At 38.3% G+C, this 26,636-nt stretch overlaps 2 protein-coding genes across 4 annotated transcripts; both read left to right on the top strand.

Annotated features, from left to right (window-relative positions):
• The first annotated feature begins 1,250 nt into the window (after window positions 1-1,250).
• Window positions 1,251-10,128, top strand: pank1b (pantothenate kinase 1b). 2 transcript variants are annotated; one of them, XM_042767432.1, is made up of 7 exons: window positions 1,251-1,779; window positions 3,665-4,017; window positions 4,217-4,470; window positions 5,116-5,292; window positions 5,385-5,508; window positions 5,939-6,064; window positions 6,956-10,128. In XM_042767432.1, the coding sequence occupies exons 1-7, from the start codon at window positions 1,518-1,520 to the stop codon at window positions 7,013-7,015; spliced, it is 1,356 nt and encodes a 451-aa protein (XP_042623366.1). In that variant the 5' UTR covers window positions 1,251-1,517; the 3' UTR covers window positions 7,016-10,128. The 2 variants fall into 2 exon arrangements, with proteins under 2 accessions (XP_042623366.1, XP_042623367.1); XM_042767433.1 differs by lacking the exon at window positions 1,251-1,779 and adding an exon at window positions 2,516-2,686.
• Window positions 10,129-11,121: 993 nt separating this feature from the next.
• Window positions 11,122-26,294, top strand: LOC109099496 (monocarboxylate transporter 12-B-like). 2 transcript variants are annotated; one of them, XM_042767428.1, is made up of 7 exons: window positions 11,122-11,370; window positions 13,035-13,274; window positions 14,691-14,794; window positions 20,363-20,506; window positions 20,596-21,190; window positions 25,313-25,572; window positions 25,849-26,294. In XM_042767428.1, exons 2-7 carry the CDS (start codon window positions 13,165-13,167, stop codon window positions 26,079-26,081), a joined length of 1,446 nt encoding a protein of 481 aa, XP_042623362.1. In that variant the 5' UTR covers window positions 11,122-11,370; window positions 13,035-13,164; the 3' UTR covers window positions 26,082-26,294. The 2 variants fall into 2 exon arrangements, with proteins under 2 accessions (XP_042623362.1, XP_042623363.1); XM_042767429.1 differs by having other exon boundaries at window positions 11,171-11,370; window positions 13,032-13,274.
• Window positions 26,295-26,636: the final 342 nt, after the last annotated feature.

Here is a 26,636-nt window from a genome sequence, read left to right on the forward strand (position 1 = left end):
AGGTCCGAACTGAGCAAAAATATGAAGTTTGGTGTAGATGCTCATATATGGCCAAAATATAAGATGCAGTTCTGATAGCTTGTAAATTCAGTGAGATATATAATAGTACAGCAGACTACTTAGATAAAATGCATATAAATAAATGTCACTTTATATTTCAATTTCAAAAATATTAAGGTCCCAGCATGCACTGCAGCTTGAATAACTTATGCGGTTAGTATACGATCATTGTTTCACTGTTAGCTTATTTAAAAATGTTGTTGTTGTTTTGTAGTGTTGTGGTTTTATTGTGTTGTGATTTTAAGAGCTCATCTTTTTACATTTGTTGATTGTCACCATCGTAAGGTGTTAAGGTGCCTTTTCATAGTAATCCATATCTTAAATATATTTGCTTTAAGTTAATAGGGTGATATGTATTGTGTTAATTTGCAGAACTAATTTGTTGAACACGAAATATGCATTGTTTTGAATTTGTTAGCTAAATGAGGCATTTTGCATTTAGTGAATGAACAAATTCAAATTGACATAACAAAGTAGTGTTACTTTGAGAAAGTTGAGAAAATCTAAATGCATCAGGGATTTTTAGGTTTTCATAACAATCCATTTTTCAGTGTGAACTGCATGTAGGTAAGTAGAATCCAGCTAAAATGACATAATTGTTTGCATGTTTCTATTGAACATAAACTTGTTTTTCTTTCTTATATTGGAATTGCGGAGAATAATAAATAGTTAGTAAAATTTGTTCACTTATGTTGTGAGCCAATAGCACTGACGTCCATGTAAACCTGCTGTTGTTAGCGCTTAAACAAATTTTCCACCCACACATTAGAAATAAAAGGCATCATGATGACTGATGCAAAAGATAAAGAATCTTGCCCTGAATACGAAATCAATTCAAAACCTGAACAGGGCAAACAAAGATATATCTCTTCACCTATTTATTAGTGTACATTGTCTGCCAGTGTTGCATGTTTGGTGTTTCCTCTTACCAACGTAGCCTATTACGTTATATTGTTCATACAGTTTTATTTAATAACTGGTTTGACCACACAGACATAGTGTATTCTTTATTTCCCTATGAGGATAAAGGAGACAACATTCCGTCTTTGAACAAGACTTAGCCTAACAGGTGTTTTAAAAAGGACTTTAACAAAACGTATTAATGTAACGTGAAAGCTTTGTGCGCTTTTAAATACCTGTAGGAAGGAGTAATAGTACGTAGGCTAGTCGGCTCTAAAACGTGACGTTTCAACAAGAGGGAGTGAGCATTTTCCTTAATGACGTTGCATATACCGGCTGTTTGACTCGGAAGCCATACAAGCGTGTAGAGAAGAAATGACCGACAGTGACCTCAAATAAGATGTTGAAGACCTATCTTTTGTCTTCATCTCTTTACAACACTTCAGCATTTATGTAGAACTGTGATAAAACAATTGTAAATTTTGAAGCGCCTTCGAAACGTCGAGTCGTTACGCATCTGTCTGTCTCCCGAGCGTTCATATTTGCTGCGTAAAATAATGGAAAATGCTGAAACATCCGATCAAAACGGAACGACGCACTACACGAACGGTTTAGTAAACGGATTTCACACCCTACAGTCCGATGACGGGGAGGGTATTTCATCTAACGGAGGTGGTCTGGGTGCTAGTGACAGTAGCGGTGGCCATAATGGTATTGACAGTTTCCACCATCTTCATCAAGATGTACACAACAATGGTTCGCCTACGAAGCGCTGCAGACTCCGAAGACGCATGGATTCGGGAAAGAAGAACAGACCGCGTAAGTAATAAATGTTTTAAATGGTACCTTAAATCGAACAATGACAATTAGCACAATATACAGCAAATAGCTATTTTAAGGTAGGCTATGTTTCGTTTAAAAATATCCCAAATTTAAGCAGCTAAAAAACGATTCCAGCGCTTTAAACTCTTTTATTTGTTTATTTTTCTTTTGCACGATCAAAATCTTGTCAGACATTATTTTACACATTCGTTTTTCGTTCGACATTATAAATAAAGGTTATCCCACTGTACGTTACATTTCAATTTTATTTACTAACGTTAACTGTTTGGTCAGTGTTTGTAGCGAAGCATCAGATTTTTTCCCCCAGCATTTCGCTCTTATTCATATTTGTAACAAGAATGTAAAGGATGAGATTTTAAGTGTCCTGAAGTCCCGGAAGTGAACCAATTTTTGGTTTTCTTTTTTGTGTTTTATTCTACGCAATTCAAACAAAAAATAAATAAAATGCCTATTTAAAAGAGAAAACGCTTGAACTGAAAACACATTTCCAATTTGCCTGTATTAAGAGATTTGTTTGTTTTGAAAGACCGGTTATTTAGTGTTGTGAAATCAATGTGTTGTTCGTTGGGCGGATTTCATTGGCCAGATCAGGATGTAAGGGTGTGACCAAAACACGCCAGATATGAACGACATGAGATTTCATCCAATGAGAGGGAAGGATCGCACAAAGGGGTGGGAAATCGAACTGGCAGATTTTACAGTACTTGTGTAATTAACATAAAAAATCCATAGCTGTCAAGTGACATTAGGACGTTTATTCTTCTGCCAGCAGCATTTGTTATATATACATATACTGAGTATACTGCTGCGTGCTTCATATTGTTGTCTTCATAATCCTGTCTGTCTCACCTGCAAAGTATGAAACTAATTGGCAAGAAGCCAGGTAAGGTCCTGCATAATATTGTTTAATCAATAAAAGCAGTAAACTACATTAAACTCGACGAGATTCCGTTTTCTTGGTATTAATTAGTCAGCATCTTTTTACAGTCTAGTGTCAAACTATCAAGAACTAGTTGAAGTAACAGTAATTGCACACTCCAGAATCCAATCAATTATATATAGTAATTCATAATTGATTTTAAATATTGATTTTAAATATTGTTTTTAAATGCGAATATAAATCTATCTTAAATATTTCTTGCATTGCTTAAAAAGGTTGCGTTGTTGGCGGTAAACTGCTGTGACTTCACTTTTTGTCCATTAACTGCTGTAAAGTTACTGTGTTCTTGGTGGCTTTGCAGTACTTTGCTCTTTGAGACAAGGAGTACACACACCTTTCACCTACATGTATATCTGCCAGAAACATTATCATCACTGATCTAAACTCCCTTAACTAATCAATGACATAAGAAACTGCTTTCTCACAAATGCTGCAAAGATATTTTACTGATTCACTAAGGCTGCTGTAGAAAATACTGAGGTTGTGTCAGAAAGGTCTGAATGGTTTTTACCGAGAGATTATATTGTATGCTAGACAGATTATGTGAACCTGATGTGTCACTTTTATTTTGAAGACAGGATGTTTCTCAGAATCACCAGGCAATCTCTTTGAAACCACAGTTACCATGGCAACAAATGGGCCTTTTTCCCCTACCAAAGCAGTCATAGTAATTTGCAATCAGACAGTATTCATTAATAAACTTATTATAACACTAAAATCTTTTAAACACAGACACAAACACACAAAAGTCATGTAAGCATTATATTTTAATTATTTGTTTATTAGATTTTACATTATAGAATTTTTCCACACCTATCATATTTATTTCACACCCATTAGTACCGCACAGAAAGATGCAGGTTATACTTGTTAAGAAAGAATGGCAAAATTTCCATTTCTAAAACGAGATTTTTTTTCCAGCCTTTCCATGGTTTGGGATGGATATCGGAGGCACTTTGGTAAAGCTGGTTTACTTTGAGCCCAAGGACATAACTGCTGAAGAAGAACAAGAGGAAGTGGAGAGCCTGAAGAGCATCCGCCGCTATCTGACCTCCAACGTGGCCTATGGAAACACAGGTATCCGTGACGTTCACCTGGAGTTGAAGAACCTCACCATGTGTGGCCGGAAAGGCAACCTGCACTTCATTCGGTTCCCCACGCAAGACATGCACCGCTTCATCCAAATGGGCAGAGACAAGAACTTCTCCAGTCTACACACCACACTGTGCGCCACGGGTGGGGGAGCATACAAGTTTGAGGACGACTTCAGAACGGTGTGTGATCCACAGAGGAATGGTGACATAATAATGGAATTTAATGGAAAAACTATGTTGTTTTGTTAACATATTGTAATGTCTTGTTATCTTACTGCCACTTATACTATTACTGTTGTCAGGACAATGAATGACTAACATTAGCTATGTCTGCGCGTTTGTGATTTATGTGTTTATGTGTATTTACTTCTTCTTGCAGGTGGCTGGTTTGGAGCTCCAGAAGCTGGATGAACTGGACTGTCTTATTCAAGGTCTGCTGTATGTTGACTCAGTCGGGTTCAATGGCCACCCCGGGTGTTATTTTTTCCAAAATCCCTCTGACCCTGAAAACTGTGTCAAGAGGCCGTTTAGCCTGGAGAACCCCTTCCCTATGTTGCTGGTAAACATTGGCTCGGGGGTTAGCATCTTGGCTGTCTACTCCAAGGATGATTTCAAGCGAGTCACAGGCACCAGGTGAATTGTGGCATTATGTTTTATCTTGTGCTTAAGCACACAGGTTAATTTCAGGTTTATGCTCTTCATCCTGCTTATAAAGAAAACAGGATCTGGCTACTACAACAGCAGATATGCTACTTACTGACCAGATGAAACATTTCTCAGATATATTATCAAAGAACCATAGATATAGTTCAGACCTGCTGATTTATTCATGCAGAAGTACAGCAGATGACAGTCCCGCATATGGGAAAAAAACAAGATATTGTGGCCATGAATTAAGAATTTGTTGCCACAACTTATCAATTTTTTTAATCGTGGCAATGTTGTACTAAATCGTTTCCCTTTTTAATTAAATGTCGCCTACAATAAATTTTTGTGATTTGTGGCCACAGTGTCAACATCGTGTGGTCTCCTATTCTACAACAACTTACAATTTTATATTTCAACCACAGATGGCGATAAAGAGCCTAAAGTTCTGTAGTACTGTAACTGTAAAGTAAAAATAATAAATGACTTATTTTTTATTGTTTTTTTTTGTATTTTTATTTTGTAATGAAAATTGCTAAATATGTTGTAGAAACAAGATATCTAATCTACCTAAATTAACACAAAATTTTTTAAATACACCGCCATTCATTTTCTCCATTGGTTGTGATTCAGTTTAGGAGGTGGTACGTTTCTAGGCCTGTGTTGTTTGCTGACTGGCTGTGAGACATTTGAGGAGGCTTTAGAGATGGCAGCTAAAGGGGACAGCACAAATGTGGACAAACTAGTGAAGGACATTTATGGAGGTGATTATGAGCGCTTCGGTCTCCAGGGTTCCGCCGTTGCATCCAGGTATAGACAGATTTGCCATCATCCATATGTAAAATGATCATGTTTGTGATTAAAGAAGATCTTCAAGTTTTTTTTTTCCTTTAATTTGTTAGTTTTGGTCATATGATGTGCAAGGAGAAACGTGATAGTATAAGTAAAGAGGACCTGGCCAGGGCCACTCTTGTCACCATCACAAACAACATTGGTTCCATCGCCCGCATGTGTGCAGTCAACGAGGTTTGAAAACATTTTCTCTTAATGTAAAAGCTCATCTATTTTAAGAACTGTTTTTGCAGCCACATTAATTGATTTTTGTTCAGAATACATACGTTAAATTTAGTGGCCATTACCCCGTGAAATAATCTATATAAAGACCAAGTCTGTGGTGCTAAAGATGACCATGAACTCTGTGTGCTTTGAGCTTCTTTACAGTGTTGTCTTGTGGCATGGAGATCAAGCAGCATTGTACAGGGCTATCACAGCACACTGAACAGCCACAAGATGGATAAACATGTTTTTCTTTTCCTAAAATACTCTGGTGTAAAAGTCAAAAACAAGTGCAATGTAGATATTTCCGCTTTTATATTCTTCATAATTTAAATAGAGCAATATTACTGTCTATTCTGACCGTCTGTTTTTTTTTTATTTTTTTTTTTATTTTCTTCAGAATATCGATAGAGTGGTTTTTGTTGGGAATTTCCTTCGGATCAACACAGTATCAACTAAGCTGCTGGCCTATGCCATGGACTTCTGGTCTAACGGACAATTGAAAGCCCTTTTCTTAGAACATGAAGTAAGTCTTTTTCCTTTTTTATCACTTTTAATTCCCTTCAAATCTAGAATCAGTTGCATTAATTGTGTTTGTTTATCTTGGACATAAACCATAACCTTCTTTATAGTAGTCAATCAATATGTCAGCCAGCCAAGTATATAGCATTTTATGGTGGAAATATTAAAAAAATTACACTTAGGTGCTTTTAAACAGCCAATGAAATCAAAGTTTTAGTTTTGTGGCTTTTATACAAAAATATTGTTGGGACCAGAAAAAAAAAATTGTGGTGTGTTATTGTATGAGGTGTTTCTGAAGATGAATGTGAGGATGTAAATATTAGGGAGCAAGAGGAAAATGAGCACCTGTTGCATGATGATTTATATAAAATAATAATAGATGAATAACAGATGAATAGGCCTCCTGCTCTAAATTTGTTATTTATAGGTGTACAATAAATGAGAAATGTTTAAATATTGTTAAAAGTAAACAAGGTGTTAGTTCTGTTTACTTATCAGTGGATGGATGACCACTTTGCAGATTAACAGGACCTTTAGCTCCCCCTTGTGTCAGTTCCAAAGTCTACCACAGACACCTCAATGGACAGTGTTGATTTCTGTTGCCAAATATTGTGAACTTATTTATCAGAAAGTATTAGTAAGAAGTATAGTAAGTATTATGCAAATTAAAATTATTATAAATTATACACTGATTTATTTTGCTAAAAATACAGTAAAAACAGCAATATTGTGAAATATTATTACAGTTTAAAATTACTGTTTTCTATTTAAATACACAGTAGTGTATGCAAAATATCAGCCATTGATTGCTCATTAGGTCTCAACAAATGCCATCATATCATATGATATAAGCATGTATGCAAATATAATGAAATGCTTTGCTTCTTTACTGCAGGGTTATTTTGGAGCTGTTGGTGCCTTCCTAGAGCTACTAAAGATGACTGAAGACTCCTGAGACACTGAGGAAAACCCAACCTTCAAACCAGAAGCTGCTGTAAGATTTCAGGAAAGCCACATCCCCTAATAAGGAAAAGCCATTTAATAATGTGATGAGTTTCCATTTCTCTTCAAATCATCTACATGTTGGCCCTTCTATGCTCATGACAGGAGCAAATGTTCAAGAGGTTGTGATGCAACAGCACACCATTTTCAGTGTGTGATGAGCTTCACCTCATGCCAACTGTTTCTTGTCACCATTGCCATAAACCCAGCACAGCTTTGCCTTTGCCATGTATTGATGATTTGAGTGGAAGATGATTTAGGATACTAATGCTTGTATACTTCCTCTGCTCTCCATCTGTTTGTGAGCTTTATGAAAACAGTCGTAACATATAAAAAGGGTTTGGAGGTGAGTATTATGTGTATTTGTGGAACAGCCTGCTGTATAAAAGTAAAAACAACCTTCCCCAATCCTCTCTGAACAAATCATTTACGCTGGACTTTTTTGTCTCCCAATTCCAGTCACATATTAGCATTTATAATATCTGTATTACGTTAAAAATGCTACAGTAAGTTGTATTATTATTCGTAAAGTAATTTTGGACACTAAAGCATGAGTCCAAATTCATTCAATTTTTTATAATAATACATCAAATACAATTTGAATTTTTAGTACTTTTCAATTAGATCAATCTTTTATTTGAACACTTTTACAGAATTAGCTAAATGTTGTCAGGTAGACCTGTTTTATCCACATTGGGCCTGATTAATGGAGTGTTGGCATGAGTATCTGTAGTTTCTAAAATATCTTTACCTCCTTTTAACTGGCCTGTGTAATGAACAGTGAACATATGCACCTGAGCTGACACTGATTGTATTGGGACCAAATTGTCTACATTGACTGAAAAACAGTATCTTCATCAGATGGAGAATTCTCATACTGTAGTTCACTACATACAGTTCAGTAAGTCTTTTCTTACGGTGATAATGATTTTTATTTGGTTTTGCAGTCCCAAATGCTGAGATTTCTCTGATCTGAATGTGTTAACAGTTTACCCTGTGTATATACACTGTAGTGTGTAATGTTTTGTTGTTTTGTTTTTATTTTATTTAACATTTGCACAAACCATCTCTTGTCATATTCATGCCATTATGCAGTGATGTCTTAAACTTCATTTGAGACCGCTAACCAAGACATATATTTACTGTCAAACCTCCTCACAAATGCCTTCATCCTTTCAACATTTTCATCTTAAATGTCATCTATTACTGAACATATTAGCCTTTTTTCCCCTCATGTATCAACATGAGAATCTCTATGCCTAAACACCTTTTAACTCTCTGTGTGAATGCTGGACAGCTGGGTCTGACTGTGAACGCTCCAGGTTGTTGTTCAGGACCAGATGTATGTTAAAAATGTGCACCTAAAGCTGGAATCAGAAATTCCAAAAAAGTTAGTCCAGTCACTATAATCTGTCTAAATATGTAAGATAAAAAAAGCCTTTTTTAAAAGAAAATGTTTTGCTTTTCCCTCCCTTTGAGCCACAGCATGACACCTTACTGTACATTTCTACCAATTTCATTTTCTCATTTTGCCTTGACACTGTAAATATGAACTAAAAAGACATTCAATGTTTATTTTTAACAGCACTGAGAAAATAAGCAGTTTTCAAGGTGTTTTTTTTTTTTTTTTTTTTTTTTTTTTGCTGATCATCATGAATGCAAGCAAGACCAAAACTCCTAAAAGGAAGTAATAAGAGGAATAATTTCATGATGCAATTTCTATTAGAAGATTCTGTCTTTTGTGTCAAAAATAATCATCTGTTGTGTGAGTGTACTGAACCTACTACATGTTCATCTGGTACTGTAACTCAACAACATACCTGTGCTGATATCAGTGTGTCTTTTAGCTGCTGGTAACATCTGTAACAGCATATTAAGCACATTGTCTCTACTTCTTTACCTTCTGTCTGTTGATTCATGCTTTACTTCTGCTCAGTCCTTAGAATTGCCTTATGCAGTGGGGTGCCATTTTGTCTTTGGATGTCTGGATTATGCACAATGGCATCCCAACATCTCTCTGAGCCACAAAAGTAACTTCCAAGTGTTACGGGGTGCCTTTTACTGATAGAGACAAGGCTTTATCTCTGTATCCTCTGTATTGTTGCTTATGCTTAATCCAGATGTCACTGTATAGAGTAAACTTTAACAGTATATTTGAGGTGTTTTCTTTTTCTTTTTTGGGAGGGGGAGGGGGAGGGGTATTGCTCTACCTGTATGCCACAGCAGACTGAATGCATGTGTCGGTACATTGTATTTTTACTGAGCTAATGCAAAGCATGTAAGCAATTTCTGAACAGGTGTGTCACCCCTTAAGGCAGGGGTGTCAAACTCAATTCCTGGAGTGCCGGAGCCCTGCAGAGTTCAGGTTCGACCCTAATTAAACACACCTGATCCAAGTAATCAACTAGTCAAACTGCCTTTGTCGGGTTTTGTTCTTGTAAACCAGCATAACGCTTGGATCTTATGTCAGCGCATGTTAATTTCATTGCGCTGTATATGTTAAATTGTATGAAACCTTTCTCTCCTTTCATAAATGTACTATGTCTGTCATGTCTGATGACCAGTTTTCAGGAAGCATGTTCTAAATTATAAACGCTGAAGAGCCATTATAGCTGAATTATAAGCTTTTTCTAGAGATAAATTGCTTCTTTATAAATCGTCTCATTGTAGATAATTGGATGTTAATTTTCCTTGCTAATACCCCTCATTAATGAGCTTAATCTTCTGACAAACTTGTCTAATGTATGTGATCTGAGTGATTATGTATAATTTCATACTGAACATTCTTTTAACTTAAGTTTATTCAGTGTTCAAGCAATCATATGAATCTCAAACAATATCACTACACAAATTTTAAGTGTATTTCTTATGATATAACGTTTGATGTTGATCATAGATGAATCCTTGATTTACTTGTGTCTCCTAGGGAATGAAGAAATCATATTACTGGCTCTAAAATGTCACTAAGAAGTTTTTATATTGGTTTTGAGTTATCAGGTGAAAGGCTAACTTCATTTGTCAATAAACTATTTTGTAAATATCTAATAAATGTGTTAATTATGGAAATTGGTTTACTGTTATGACTTTTTATTTTCTTTCTTTTCATCCAAAAATCTACACTTAGACCAGGTTACTGCAGATTCACAAACATGACAAGAGAGACGTTGCACATATTATTATATACTAGTATTTTACTAGTTTCAACTGTTATTGGAAACAAACTGCAATTCCATGGGGAAAAGTATAAGGTTGACCATCAGTTTCCTCCTGTCATTCCAAACCCATAAGACTTTCATTCATCTTTGAAACACAAATGGAGATATTTGTAGACAAGAGAACAACCATGTTTCTTGCAGAAGCTGAAATATTTGTGTGACAAAAACTTTTTAATTTTATTTATTTATTTTACTTTTACAATGTCTTTATGGACTTTTTTTTGAATCATGGTTTGAGAGGAGGGACAGAAATCTCAGGTTCAATAAAAATATATTAAGTTGTGTTTCGAAGATTAGTTAAAGTTTTATGGGTTCAAAAGTAAATTATGGTAGTATTTTTCATTTTGGGATGAATTAACCCTTATTTCAGATTGGTCACAAAGGGAATCCAGCTGTTTGATATTTCCTACACTGACAAAAAAAAAAAAAAAAAAATCATGATGTAGGATTTACATGAAATGTTGTACACAAATAATTACCAAGAAATGCCAAGAAACACGTTGAATTAATTCTTGAAATTTTGAAGAAAGCCTGAAATAGTATTGTCTTGTAAAATGTAGACCAGTAATATTTAATTTACAACTTCGAAAAATCTTGTTCATTATCCCTTACGTGTCTATTGAATAGTTCCTTCAGAATGTATCTGCCAGCAATTAAAAATAAAGTTGGCCTGATAGATCGTACTTGTGAAATGAGAAATTGCTGAAATTGTAAACTGGTGTGTTCCTCACCAGCAACTGAAACTAGGGTAAGTCCCAAGTAAACAGTTTTGCAAGTAAGAGAGAGAAAACCACACTTCTGTCCTGCCATGTCTATACTTGCATAATTTTCTTTCACGTGTAGGGAGGGGGAGTGGAGACAGAGGCAAATAGGTTCACAGTTCACACGTCTAAACCTCGTACCCCCGTCTTGATGTTCCGACAGCTGCAAACTTGTTTCGCTGGTGTGAGCGGCAGGATGTTGATGAACATCCTGCAACAACTCAATTAAACGAATGTGCAGAAGAATTTCAAACGTCTGGACCAGTTCATGCGATTGCAGAGGAGTTGAATGGGGAAAGTTTGGACCGTGTTTGCGGTTGTTTTATAAAATGGTAAGTGCCTCTATTTACCACTTTGAGAAGTTTTTTTTTTTAACCCTCGACCTACCTTATCAACATTTTCATTCACATTCATTTTTTGTTAATAAAAAAAAAAAAAAAAAAAAAAAAAAATTAATAATTGTGTGTGCGTGAGTGTTCTTGTAAAATTTGAGAGAGAAAAACTCCACTGCAAATCACAAATCCAACCACTGTGTGCATGAGTTTTACTGGCATCTAATGGGGAAAATTTGGTACTGTGCCCAAGATTTTCTTGCAGGTATAGAGTTTAACATGTTTCATAAAATATATTTTTTTATATAAAATATTGTTCATAAATCATTTTCATAAACTTAAACCTCATTCATTTTTTTTTTTTTTTTTTTACTTCAATAATAATTTGCCATTGTTCTTCTTTAAAATGAGACCAAACTTAACTCTGTGCTCCCAAGCTCCACATTTTTATGACAGTTTTTTGACATGGAGATTTTTGTCCACTATGGACCTATGTGTAACTTTTTTTAATTGACGGACAAAGGTTAAACATCTGGTTTCAACAGGAATGACTGGTGAATTTAGATTCCATTTTTAAAAACAAAGAAAAACAAAACGTCATTAAACTTTCTCAGTTTTCTTACTTTATTATTAGGCCTATTAGAATAAATTTATTTTGTTACGATTGGACGCATTCCTTTAAAGACAAAAAATAAATCTCTAATAATAATAATAATAATAATAATAATGGGTTTTACTATGCCAAATGTAATAATTTGCAATAATTTTTGACCTTCTAAAAATTTTCTAAGGTTTAACCTATTTGATCATTAGGTAAATTCATGACAAGTGTCTTTACAAAATATAGGCTAATTATAAGTAAAACTATTATTAATTGGGAGGGAGTGGGGTGCACTTCTGAAGGAAACCACTTTAAATCTGAGATGCATTTACACACATAAAATTTGCTATACTATACTGACAAGGCATATTTTGAATATAGGAAGAGGAGAGTAAATAATCCCACAAATTAACAGTTAGACAATTAGACAAGCCTACCTTCATAGAAATCTGTTAAGTTGATGTGTTTTTCAAGTTGCATTGAAACAATGTGCAATTTGGACTGTTCCCACAGTTGAACGATATCTAGATTAGAAGAGTCATAAAGTACAGTACATGTTCAGTTGCATAATAAGGGGGACAAAAACTGGTATCATCTTATCCCGACAGTGTACATTGTGTACATGGCCACATTTTATTGTTTTTTCTGTAGCTCTTCATGGCTCTAAAGTATGCATGTCATTTTCCACACCACTGTCTCTTATTTTAGTCAAGGTATATTTTTTAGGATGCCGAAAACTGGATGGTATTTAGGTAGGGGAACAGCTTTTTAATTGGGACAAAGGGGTAAGAAGGGTCAGGGAGGCAGACTGCAAGGTCTCAAGTTAATATGGCAACCCGTCAAGCTGGGCTCTCTCTCATAAACACTTCCCATGAATGCAGTCATGCATCATTTCACTCTTTACTGTGAATCATTTGTAAAAGCAAAAAGGAGCCCCAAACCCTGGAAGATGTCACATTTTCTGAGAATATTTGCATCGCCCATTGTGCCTGTTAATCATTTTAGCTGAGATTGTTAGTTATTCCTGTCTGTTTTGCTGACTGTGTCATCTTGTGCTCAGCAGAGTCACTGAACGGGCCTCACATCTGCAGAAGGAATTCCATGACGGTGTGAGTGTGGCGGCAGAGAGGTGCAGCGTGTGTTTGAGACTGGGTGTTTGGAAGGAAATAAAGGTGGTGGGAAGGACAGACTCCATGGCTCAGGAAAAGAAGAAAGGAGGCGTCCTTCCACCTGATGGAGGCTGGGGATGGATGATCGTGGCTGGCTGCTTTGTGGTAACTGTTTGCACCAGAGCTGTTACGAGGTAAGCTTTTTGGAGGGTGTATGCTGTTATTCATACCTGTTTTGATAGGTGGGGTTTTCAGCTATACCATAGAGTTTAACTTGATGTTCAGTACCTAAAGAATATTGTATCTTCTTTAAATGTCAGGATTTGTTTCTCAAATGGGTTTAACCTGTTAAATAGTACATATTTTTGTTTATTACAGTACATGAGGCACAACTATATTTAGTTCATTCCACGCTGAGAATTACCTAGAATGAGTCACTGGTTCACAAAGTGACAAGTGCTATCTGGTGTTTCTGCTGCAGCCTTTGAGGTCAGGTTACATTTGACAGACTTGTAAACAACTTTCAGGCCTTCACACATGGATATAGATAACACAGTGTTGTTGATGTTGTTGTTGTTGTTGTTTTGCATCTAATGGCCAGCCACTCTATGGTGTTTTTACTCCTTTGGTTATGTTATAACACACTTGTGACATTTTTCTGTAATATGTTTAAAGATTTACTCTTTCCTTTTATACTGCTTTGAACAAGCTGTTCTATTTAGCAATATTTTGTCTTTCCCCTCAGGCAAGGAACGTCCTGAACTGACCATGCTGTATAATTATTTGAATGTTCAACTGAAATGTACATTGGCTGACATGGACTGGTGTGAAATGCAAGAACCTGAAGAACAGGTCTTCAAATCCACTAATGATGTAGGAAGGATGAAATTGCAAGCAGGATGGGGAAAACAAAATATTTTATGTGACCTCTCACCTCTTAAACAAGGACTCTTTTGACCATTTTTTAAGTCCTGTTGAGATAAGTGGTAATAATCAACCAGAGAGGTACAAGATGATGAAACTCTTTTAGAGCTTAAAGGGCAGCCTGTGGTCTTTGGATTAAAAAAAATGCCTTTTTAACCTCTTCTTTATCTTATGGATATTCTCTTCTTTCTCCTTAAACCCTTCAAAGCTCTTATCATCCACATATGTGCATGTTATTCAAGTTCTAGATTAAGAATTTACCCTTTGAGACCGTAACTTGGCTTTGTCGACTGGGTTTTTTCACTGTCTGTGGAACAGTTGACTGAAGCACATCTCCTTCGTTGATGGCTGATGGCTAGACATGTCTGTCTCAGCGGCGGAAGACATGAGAGTTGCTGGCTGTCATACCCACACTGAGTACTCTGACCCAAATGACCTGCATGGTGATCTAGTTTTGTTTGTTCAGGTGCAGAACAGGCACTGCAGAGGCTTGTGCCTCATTACCCTGTCTCAGCCTTTCATATCTAGACACCCACGATCTGCACGGCTGTTCATTGTTACTGGCTGTGAATGGCACTGGACTATAAAACGTGTTGTTAGTTTGAAGCATCACAGTATGATCCTTCAAAACCACAACTTGTGTTGTCTGCGTTTTGTCTGATCAGTTGTCTTTTTCTCTTTTTCAGATGCATCTCCATATTCTTTGTTGAGTTTCAGATGCACTTTGCAAGAGATTACTCTGGGACAGCATGGATTCATTCATTAGTGGACTGCACAACCATGCTGTGTGGTATGTAATAATCATGTTGGACACTAAAATCATTCGACATTAGTATATAACAGTCATCATTATTGGCCCAGTCTGAAGTAGGGATTCCATCAGCAGAATTCAATTACCAGTTCTCTTTTCTAGATTGCTCACACAATTGGTTTAGACAGAGTTTTTGCCCATCTGAGACAATACTGCATAAGACACTAAAAAAAGACCTGCAGTCTGTGGGAGGCTGAAAACATTCTCTTGAAGTCAGCGACACACAGCGAACATCTTGAGAGGAGTCGTTAGTGTCGAAAGCTTGACCCCCCCCCCCCCCCCCAAAAAAAAACAGGCCTGTTGGCTTCCCTTACACCCAGTGCTGTCTGCTGTTGACAGTACACCGATCTTAAGAATTACATTGCTAAGGAACGGCCATCTTTAGGCAGCTGTCAAGTAAACAAAAGACATAAGAAATGCTTTTATTATTTAAAGTTTTCCAATAAAGAAATAAGCCCCAAAAAACTGTGGTTTACAGTGAATTCATAACAGTTAAGGGGTGTTGTTAAAACCCCCTAAACTGTTATAAATTCACTGTAAAACACTTACGGGGCTTATTGCTTTTATAAAACTGTTATTCCATATACATAGTAAGGTTTCACGATATTAAACAGAGCAAATAAAGTGTAATGATATAAATAAAAACCGTATTCTTCCACCAAACAATGTAGTTCCTTAGAACGCTTGTGTACTTCAAACAAAGTGATTGCCGAGCAAAACACAGAAGTAAACAAAGGTGTATGTTTGTAGTGTAATTTACAACAACTCAACCAATCAGAATCAAGGACCGGAACTATCCGTTTTATAATATTGTGTTTGGCTGACATGTTCTCTTTTATCACATGGGTGATATGTTTCTGGGGCTGTGTAGGAGTCTACAGAGTCACATAGTGGTATTTAATGTAATACTCTATGATCTCACAATGTGAGAGAGTGGTTCATTAGCGGAATAATCACAATATAGATGATTACCAAGTAAAGCATTTCCATCCCATGTGTTCAATAAAACAAAATCGTCATTTCTGAGGAAACTGATGCAAGATATAATGGAAGTTATTGCGACTGACTCTTTATTAAATTAAAAAAAAAAAAGTTAAATATTTCATTTAATTAATATTGCAAAATGTGTAATGTAATTAAAAAAAATAGTGGCTGTTTAAAACACAGACAAACAATCTGACAATATTGTTTGCTTAGTGGTCAGAAGAATATGTATGTAAATTTGTAAGCAAACAGGTTTCCAGAAACAGCAGCAACTTTTGAGCATATGACTCTTTACTTTAAATAGGCTAGTTTTAGTATTAGAACATCTTCTTTCAGGCACTAGAAGAGGAGAATATCAGGGCTTGACTTGGGCTAAAATTTACGATAGCCTTGTGGGCAGCTTATCCACATATTGTCACAGAATGCTCCTAAACAAGCAGATCCAAGTGCAGCATTTATTGTAAAACATCCAAAAACAAAGAATAATCCAAATCAGGGCAAACCGGATAATCAGAAAACACATAACAGAAAATAAACCAGCAACCAAAGACACAGAAAATCGGGTTTATAGGAGGATAAGTTAACAGGAAAAATGAGACATAGCTGAACGAAATGAGACTTGATTGTCAAGGCAAAGGGTGATGGGAACTGAAGTCCAAAGAAACAAACAACCAAGAAGCGTGCCCTCTGGTGGCCTTAGATGGGCACACCAACCAGACATTGACATTACCTCCTCTCTAAGGAGTGGATACCAGACATTCCACCAGAAAACATAAAGTTCTGGAGGGAGGTGGAATGGAGACAGATCGGGGGAGCGATGACAGGCCAGGCCCGTGTAGCTGAAAAGGGCTTGGAGACAGAGGTATGCCTTGTCCAAATACCCCCACTTGTGGTCTTGGCCACTTGAGAGCGCGTGTGTGGGACAGGAAGTAAGTGCACAAGACTGTCCAGATCTTAAAAACCTCCAAAGCGCAGTGCCCTTAATGCACACTAAATCCAGAGCAGTATTCAAGGCTTAGTGTATCCCATCATGCATCATGTTGTGGAAATAAATCACAAGACTTTTTGCCAAGATCACAAGAGATCACGGAAACATTGCCAATGTAACTTAAATATTAATAATAATAATAATAATAATAATAATAATTCGATATTACATAATTTGGTAGTAAAACAAAGTGCTACACGTTTTATTGGTGCAGAGGTGTGTAGCCTATATTTATTTTGTACATCAATTGCAACTGCTTTTTAACACTTAATTAGAAGCACCATAAATTAAAGTGTGTCCCATCATGAAATGAAAAGTTGTACACACACTTGTTGTCTTCATCCTCACTTGAACACTTGGGCCAAATACAGGATATACGTCATTCAAGTAGTGAAGTGATCAAGTGCAAAGACCGCAAGTGTGGGTATTTGGTCAAGGCAGTAGACAAGGGTGCCAGGATGGCGCCAGCAGGGCAGGAGGCCAGGGAGGGGCGGAGCCGGCAGGCCTTGAGCTTGGGCGGCAGCGGGCCCTGTAGTGGAGTCTGAGGGCTCCCGGACTGGAGCAGACTCTGGAGAGGATTCTGAGGACTCCTGGACTGGAGCAAGTTCACATGTGGACTCTGAGGGTTCCCGGACTGGAGCAGGCTTTGGAGTGGACTCTGAGGGCTCCCGGACTGGAGCACGCTCTGGAGTGGACTCTGAGGGCTCCCAGACTGGAGCACGCTCTGGAGTGGACTCTGAGGGCTCCCAGACTGGAGCACGCTCTGGAGTGGACTCTGAGGGCTCCCAGACTGGAGCATGCTCTGGGGTGGACTCTGAGGGCTCCCAGACTGGAGCATGCTCTGGGGTGGACTCTGAGGGCTCCCGGACTGGAGCATGCTCTGGGGTGGACTCTGAGGGCTCCCGGACTGGAGCACGCTCTGGAGTGGACTCTGAGGGCTCCCAGACTGGAGCACGCTCTGAATTGAACCCTAAGACCCCCCAAACTATATCACCCCCGGAGTTGAACCCTGAGGCGGTCCATGCACGCAAAACAGCCCTGAAGTGAAAGGCAAAGACGACCTTCTTGATTATGGCAGCAATAGTGAAATCGGGCGGCTCTGTGGCAACATCTGAGACCACTGGAGTCGGGTCCTCCAGGACCACCGGAGGGGAGGCCACTGGAGTCGGGTCCTCCAGGACCACCAGACTTGGACCCACCGGGGTAGTCTTTGCTGCCCTCTTCCTCCTTGACCTTCGTTTGCGAGACAGAGACTGTGAAGATTCACTATCAGCTGGAGCAGACTTGGGGATCTCTGCAATTGGCACTGCAATTGGCTCAGATCAACATGACACTGCTAAATTGTGATAACAGAATCAATCAATGAAGCTCCAAAAGTCGAGTCTTAAACCACTCCATCTCCCGAGGAGTCAAGGGATTGTCTAAGCAGTCATTAAAAACCTGACTGAGCTCAAAATCACAAAGTTCTAATCCTACCGCCAATGTCCAAAAAGTCTGTGCCAGTCCACCCACTTGCATCCCCTGTTGCCGAAGATCCACCGACATCCTAAGCCGAGCTTTCCGCTCCTTCTTCAAAACAGTAGGAAGAATTCAAATGCCCATGGTCCACAAGTTGATATCTCAGTCTAGCTGCTGGATCTAAATGGCTGGTTTATTTTGTCATGGAATGCTCCAAAACAAGCAGATCCAAGTGCAGCATTTATTGTAAAACATCCAAAAAACCAAGAATAATCCAAATCAGGGCAAAACAGAGCATCAGAAAATAATAAACCAACAACCAAAGACACAGAAAACCAGGCTTATTTGAGGATAAGTTAACAGGATAAATGAGACACAGCTGAATGAAATGAGACTTGATTCTCAAAGCAAAGGGTGATGGGAACTGAAGTCCAGAGAAACAAACAACAACCAAGAAGCGTGCCCTCTGTTGGCCTTACATTTGCACACCAACCAGACATTGACACATATAGCACCATTGCTCACCACTGAGTTCAAGTCCCAGATATAAAAACTAAAAAAAAAAAAAATAACAACCACACCACCTCCCGTCAACTAACTGTACTATCAAAATGAAGGCAATGCCAGATATAAATATTAAAAAAAAAAATAATAATAATCTGACCATCTGGCAACACAGTCCTCCATAAATGTTTTGCTGGGGTTGGGGCAACTGGAATAAATAAATAGTTTATAAATAAATAAAAGATGGAAACAAATAATAATACATATTTTTGAATATACTGCAAAGACAAAAAACAATTAATTATTAATATTCCATTAATAATTAACAATTAATATACCATTATATTGCAGGCTTAATGATTGAATTCAACATTTATTAGAACTATTAAAATCTCCTTTGTAGTTGCCTTAATTGAATGCTACTGTAATGCCTGAATCCAGAGTTAACCTTAGTATTAGTAAGATCATGAAACGCCAAATACTCCTCATTATTGTAGCTTTTTATTAACTAAAATAAAACATCTTTAAATGTAAGTAGCCAATAATAATGACATTAATAATAAATACCATAATCCCATATTTCTACAGTGTTTGTGACTGGTAAGAGTGGTGCTGTGTGGTTTATAATGCTTGTAGTTTTACCACAGAGCCTTTACTGTTCACTTAATACTGTAAGTGTCGTGTGTCAAAGTTAAATGGATCAAGTGCTGGTTATCACTTCAATAGACTGATGAAAGCATTGGACTATCTCCTACTGTGCGGGAGACACCGGTCTGGTAGCACCGTTTCATCACTTGGCTTTTGGTGTCAACATCTCATGTGCTCCAGTAAAGACAAGGCGATTAAAAGATACCCTAAACTCTAGTTTAAACGAGTTCAAGGACATTTTTATCGCTTTTGGAAAGAAATAACACAGACACTGGACATGGATTAGTGTGCATGTGTCGAGGGCTAACTTAACGTGTAAAAAATGACAGTATAGCCTACTGCAGCGCTTAATATGTAGTGGTGTGGGTGAGGTTTCGGCAATCGGCCCACCGGGAAAAGTGCGGGTGCTCTCAGTGGCCAATCAATCTAGGTCTACTTTCCCTTTTCCTCCACTGCCAATCATGGGCCCCCTCCATCCTTGGGCCTCAACCCCACCTAGCCCTTATGTTAATCTGGCCCTTGCCATTATTTCGGTCTTTAGTTTCACATGATCCTTCAGAAATCCTTCTAATATGCTGGTTCGGTGCTCATGAAACATTTCTTATAATCAATTTTGAAAACAGCTGATTAATATTTTTGTGGAAACCATAATACATTTTTTAGCATTGTTTGATGAATAGAAAGTTCACAAGAACAGAACATTTATTTAAAATAGAAATCTTTTGTAACTATGTAAAACTGTCACTTTTGATCAATTTAATTGCATCCTTGCTGAATACAAGTATCAATTTCTATTTAAAAAAGGCCCTAAATTGTTTGTATAGTAGTGTACATGGATGGAAACCCAGCTTACAGTAAATATTATTTAAATATTTACTCTATTTAAATTTTTTTTTTTATGATTTTTATCTTAACATATTATTCAATATGATTTGCACAACATTTATTCACATTACCTGTTGCAGCTCCACTCGGAAGCCTGATCGGGAATCGGTTGTCATGCCGTGTAGCTGTAATACTAGGAGGATTCTTGTCCTCCATAGGTTTAGTCCTCAGCTCCTTCGCCACCAGCCTGGAATATCTTTACCTCACCCTGGGAGTGTTAACTGGTAAGAGTCTTAAGAATAAAACATTGACCTACAGACCCATATTCTGTACTTTGTATGTAGTGGTTTTATTTTATATTCTTCTTTTTTAGGGCTTGGCTTTGCCCTTTGCTACACTCCTGCTATTGCCATGGTCGGTATCTATTTCTGTGAGAGGAAGGCTTTGGCGTATGGCATTGCCATGTCTGGGAGTGGCATTGGGACCTTCATCCTTGCCCCAGTAGTACAGCTACTAATCGAACACTACTCATGGCGGGGAGCCCTCCTTATATTAGGGGGCTTTGTGTCTAACCTGTGTGTATGTGGAGCTCTGATACGGCCCATCATTCTAAAAGAAGAGGAGGCCCGTCCACTACCAGTGGACTCTGAGTGCGAGTATGGTGTTAAGCCACCCATGGTGAACGGCGTTCCTTCAGGGAAGGCTGTGGGAGATAAATTAGAAATAGATGCTAAACAACGTTGTCTTCGGTCCATGCAGGAATACAACTTTTTGCTCATACCTGACTTCTTGGTGCTGGCAGGCTCCTTCCTGTTGCTGGCCAGTGGGTGCAGTCTGCCGTTTGTGTACCTAGTACCGTATGCACTGGATGTAGGTGTCAGTCATCAGCATGCTGCCTTCCTGATGTCCATACTAGGGGTCATTGACATCATTGGCAACATCACATTTGGCTGGCTCACTGACAGGAGGTATGTTGTTTTGTGTTGTGTTAGTATTGCATTAAGGTCAAAAACAGAAATTTATTGATTATTATTAATTTAATTTATTGACTGAGCCACATGTTGTTGCTTTTGTTAAGATCTGATTATCAATTTTTCTTAGCACAGATTTTGTTTTTCAATAAAAAGCTGGGTCAATGACATGGCATCTGACATCTTTTTTTTCTAGATCTTAATACACATGTAATGACTTTTGCATGGATTTTCTGATTAGCATTTTATTTATTTATTTTTTGTGGTGATAATACTGTCATGATATCATGAATTCATTAAAAGAACATATTTGAAAATGGAAGAAAATAATATTAATGACCAATAAATAATAAAATAAATAATGATTAAAATGTGTATACTCCCATTGTCACAAGTACAGAAGGAGAAGACTCCTTAGTCAACAACAAAGTCTTTATTCACAAGTATTTTAGAGAAGGAGGATGGTAAACAGGTGAGTATATAATCAATGAATATAGATTGCTCTTAGCTTGATCATAAATAGTTCTTTGTTGCAAGTACAGGTGGTTTGAAAGCATAAGGAGCCGTCTGCTCTGCTCTCTGTAGCTCTTGTGAAATAATGCCATACAACGATCGATCTGGATACCTGGATATTTTAGGCAATATAGAAATCCTGGCAAGGGTGCATCCCTTAAAAATGGCCTGTGTGGTCACCCTACCGGAAGGGATGCTGGGAAATGTAGTTCCCAGTGGACTGGGCTGGTGACTGAAGACAGTACTCCCTGTCCCAGAAGGTGTGACCTCGCACAAATACAGGTCCAACTGGGGAGCAGAGGGATGATGAAACCAGGATAATATGAGCCAGGGTGGAGCCAGCTGAGCAGGAAGCCAACAAGGCACTGAGCCCCTCCAGTGCAGAGCCGAAGTACTGTAACTGAAGATCCCCATGGTGGAGCAGATGCCCACCAGAACAGTGTAGACTAAGGATCCCCATGGTGGAGCAGATGACCACCAGAGTAGTGTAGATGGGCTTAAAGAACACCACAGTGGAGCAGACGACCACCACAGCAGCATAGATTGTGCTGAAGACCTCCAAGGTGGAGCAGCTGACCAACAGAGTAGTGTAGATGGGCTTAAAGAACACCATGGCAGAGCAGATGACCACCAGGGCAGATGTGGAGGGACTGGGATATAAAGCACAGAGAGGTTAGCAATGGCCCAAGGTGCCATCTCCGAGCAGGATGTATGGCTTGAGACAAACTGGATAGCTGGCTGAATCGGGACTGTCTGGAGGGCTGGTTGACTTGTGACTGTCTGGAGGGCCAGCTGGGAGATGGGGGTCTGGAGGGCCGGCTGAGGGATGGGCATCTGGAGGGCTGGTCTTGACAGACAGGAGATGGGAGAACAGAAGATTCCATTGGCCACTGTGGCCGGGACACAGAAGACAGACGAACAGGAGATTTCATTTGCCGCCATGGTCAGGACATTGAAGACAGGAAAATAGAAATTTCCCAAAAAAATTCCATCAGCCGCCTTGGCCAGAATACAGGAAAACAGGAGATTCGGTCCACAGCCACCTCTGGGTAACCAAGTAACCCAAGGTTGCCTTCTTGGGTTGCCGACTGACAGAACGAAAACTCAAGAATTAACACAGACATCAAACAAAATGTGCAGCCCAAACACATAGTATGGGTACTGCATTACAGATAAATCAAACAGGAGTGTGTGTCCCAAACACACAGTATGTCTACTGCCGTAATAGGAAGAATAATCAGTGACAGAAGGAATTCTGAATCCTCCAGGCTGGGAACAATCTGATTGGGTACTAACCTATGGGCTATGACCTCAGGAGACTCAAGTCTAGCACTCATGATTGCTGGAGATTCTGACTTGGTTGCCCTGTTAATTGAGGTTTCTGGTGGTTGAAAATTTACTAGGCTGAGCTCAGGGATGAAAGCAGGCACTGGGCTGTGCTTGGGGACAAGAGCGGGCACAGGGCTGAGCTCAGGGACCAGAGCAGGCACGAACTAGGGATAAGGACTGGGGTCATCACTGGACTCTGGTCAGGGGCTCTGGAGTGGGTTTACGGTCAGGAAGGAATTCTCATATGGACTCAAGGACTGGACTTCAATGATGAGTTATTACAAAGGCACGAGCGGGCTCTGAGCCAATTCAGGAGTTAGAGGGGGCTCCCATTTAGATTTAGAGAAAGCAATGGCCTTGGCACTGACTTCTAGGGCCAGAATGGGCTCGATACAGATCACTGAGACTGGGGCAGACTCGTTACTGAACTCCGGAAATGGTGCCATCTCTGTATTGTGCTCACTGGTTGTAGCCAACACTGGAGCGGACTCAGGGGCTGGAGCAGACACTGGAGCGAACTCTGGAGAGCATTCCGGAGTGGACTCTTTTACTGACTTCGAGGGCTGAAGCAGACTTTTGGTTGAGCTCCAGGAATAGAGCCATCTCTATACTGTGCTCCTTGGCTGGAGGTGACACTGGAGTGGACTCAGGGGCTGGAGCGGACTCAGGGTCAGTGGTTGGAGCTGCTGAGGACCATCTCCTCTTTCTCAGCCTCCTCCTATGGGCTGAGGTTAACTGGCATCTTTGCTTGAGCTTGGGGGATTGTACAGGCTCTGAAACAGACATGTGGCCTATAGAAAATACATGAAAAGCCATGAAATAGGCAAGGGTATACTTATTAGAAGTGGACAGACCTAGCATAACTCAACTGGGTTTCCTGGCCCTTTGAACAGATCTGATAGGGCGGTAAGTAGTGATGTGACCTTTGGCACAGATTCTTTGAAGCTTGTATCAAAAAAATCTCTCAGTAAAGTACTGTACCGGAGCTTGATACGTTTTTCCACAACCATGTGACGTCTGAAGCTTAGTTTTGGCACACAACCACGTGACTTCTTCATATTCTGATTCAAATAACATGAACCCATTGTGCAGGTTTAAGTGTCATTCACTTCTTTGAAAAGAATAAATCATAATACCTGGCAGGTGAATTTGTGTGTTGTGCTGTATGTGTGTGTCAGGGTGTGATCGTTTGTATACATTTTTTAACTTTATAATTCTTATATTTATTGTGTGCTAATAATTCTAATTTAACCCTTATTGGATGGGTTGGCTGTAGAACTGAATTGCCCCCTTGGGGACTAATAAAGATATCTGAATCTGAATCTGAATCTGAATCTAATACAAATAAATATTTACATTGTAGTTTTGTGCATGTTCAGTTTGTGTTAATCCCCACTTCACAAACACTTCAACTGACCATTCCACAATAATATTCATTCATTTTGATCATAAATGACCCATACATGAGCTTATTATTTCATAAATTTATTCACAGACTCATTTATACATACATTGTATAAATACAATGACATTTTTATTTTTATTGCCTTGTATTGTTTTCGTAGCCCAAATTGATTTATTATATGAAACAGTCCAAGAATGTCTGGACACAAAGGCACCTTTGACCACAAGATGTCATTAGTGTACAACGTGTTGAAAAGCTTCACCATCACTATCGGTAAGTATCCAAGGAAGTAGCTAATCCTCATATGTGGAGGAACAAGACCAGACAAGGAAGAAGTGGAGAGTAACCGCTCTTATACAGGCCTTGATGACATCATCTGTGACAGGTGTGGTTGATGGCTGACTGAGTACAGGTGTTGACCAGAAGGGATGCTGGGAAATGTAGTTCCCAGTGGACTTGGGTGGTGATTCAGGATAGTGAATAGACTGGTGACTTGGGGTTGTGACACCCATGTATTCAAAGTGTATGGAAAATATGGTGATATTTTTGACACATTTAGAGTCATTAATCTGAAAGTTTTCTAAAACATTTATGAAATGAACATGAAGACAAAGTATACTTTTTAATACCTTTGAACATGTTTTTAGATTTTATATTTTATTTTTTTGTCTTAATTTATCATTGACCCAGCTGTCAGTTTAGAGTTGAGATTTACAAGAGTGTACATGTCATGGTTTCTTGTCTGATAAATTAATCATAGAGGACAAAAAGCTAAAAAAAAAAAAAAATGCTCAGGTTGTAGGAAAATAAACAAAAATAATTGATTGTTTGCTTCTGATCATGCTGATTAACACTTTCTGTATCTCTCCCAGATGTCTGAAGAAGTACAGGAACATATGCTACATGTTTGCTGTGGGAATGGAGGGACTATGCTGTCTTTTTATCCCCCTCTTACGCACATTTGCCTTGCTGGTACCCTTCTCTGTGCTCTATGGGTACTTTGATGGCGCCTATGTTGCCCTGATTCCTGTGGTAACGTCAGATGTTGTAGGGACAACATACCTCTCTTCAGCTCTTGGGGTTGTGTACTTCCTCCACGCTGTTCCCTATCTGGTCAGCCCACCCATTGGAGGTAAGAGCCTCAGAATATTTATATACACATTACTTTGTCACTGTGATGAGTTGTTATTATTTTCTGTGGTAATCAGTACATAAAAATAGATTAAAAATTAGAGTGTTCTTTAAAGACAAAAAAAAAAAAATGGACAGAGATACATTAACAATCCAAACTGCTCTCATTTTACCACATTAAAAGAGTTATTTTCTTGGAAGGATAAAGATTATTTAAAAAAAAAAAAAAAAAAAAAAAAAAAGCTTATGAGGTAATCATGTAACTTTTTTTGCATAGGTTGGTTGGTAGACACCACAGGGACTTACACGGCAACATTCTTTCTGAGTGGGTTCGCCCTGATCTCCAGTTCTCTTCTGCTGTTTTCAGTCGCTGTCATTCGTCGTTGTCAGAGAAACCAAAAGAACAGCCTGAGGAAAGACCCAAAATGGGTATCATGTGAAGACAAACAAGTAGACTATTATACTTCTAAAAAAAAAGACTTGATGATAATTATACCAGCCACTTCATAGTGCTGGGATAGCCATTTGAATTTTATTTTTTTCATTTGTCTAGTTATTTGTTTAATCCAAATTTTGTTAGCATATATTGAGTCAGTAATAATGTTTAATTGACAGAGGAGTTGTATGTGTATAAAAATTATCATGTGCCTTTTATTGACTTTCTGTTTGACAAAAAACAAATCTCATCTACACTAGCAATCTTTAAAAACACACACATCAATACTTACATTGTATACATTTTTTTCATATATTTTCTCTATCTCTCAAATTTCATGGTAATGTGTAAGCAGTCAGTGAGTTTTCCTTTAATTACAAATGCAGGTTATGATAACTAAAGCTCCAGTTGTAGTATGTTATTTAAGTCAGTAGAGGGCAGTGCTGATCTCTAAATAGCTGGACAATCTGAGCTGTATAATTCAGATACACTGTAAAGGGTACGTGTCATGGTCTGACATTTTTGACAAGTTATGTGTTTTGTTATAATCATAAGTTTGCTACAACTAAGCAACAATTCAACAATTCTTTGGATGACAAATAGTTTCTAGAGTTTACAAAAGGCTGAAG

This window comes from Cyprinus carpio, chromosome A12 (genome assembly GCF_018340385.1).
Source record: "Cyprinus carpio isolate SPL01 chromosome A12, ASM1834038v1, whole genome shotgun sequence".
Lineage (NCBI taxonomy): Eukaryota > Metazoa > Chordata > Actinopteri > Cypriniformes > Cyprinidae > Cyprinus > Cyprinus carpio.

Excerpts from the sequence above, each read along its gene's own strand:
- pank1b (XM_042767432.1), top strand. The coding sequence starts at position 1,518 with ATGGAAAATGCTGAAACATCCGATCAAAACGGAACGACGCACTACACG. Across the intron at positions 1,780-3,664 it reads GGGAAAGAAGAACAGACCGC|CCTTTCCATGGTTTGGGATG; the intron begins GTAAGTAATAAA and ends TTTTTTTTCCAG. Across the intron at positions 4,018-4,216 it reads TTGAGGACGACTTCAGAACG|GTGGCTGGTTTGGAGCTCCA; the intron begins GTGTGTGATCCA and ends TTCTTCTTGCAG.
- LOC109099496 (XM_042767428.1), top strand. The coding sequence starts at position 13,165 with ATGGCTCAGGAAAAGAAGAAAGGAGGCGTCCTTCCACCTGATGGAGGC. Across the intron at positions 20,507-20,595 it reads CACCCTGGGAGTGTTAACTG|GGCTTGGCTTTGCCCTTTGC; the intron begins GTAAGAGTCTTA and ends CTTCTTTTTTAG. Across the intron at positions 25,573-25,848 it reads GGTCAGCCCACCCATTGGAG|GTTGGTTGGTAGACACCACA; the intron begins GTAAGAGCCTCA and ends TTTTTTGCATAG.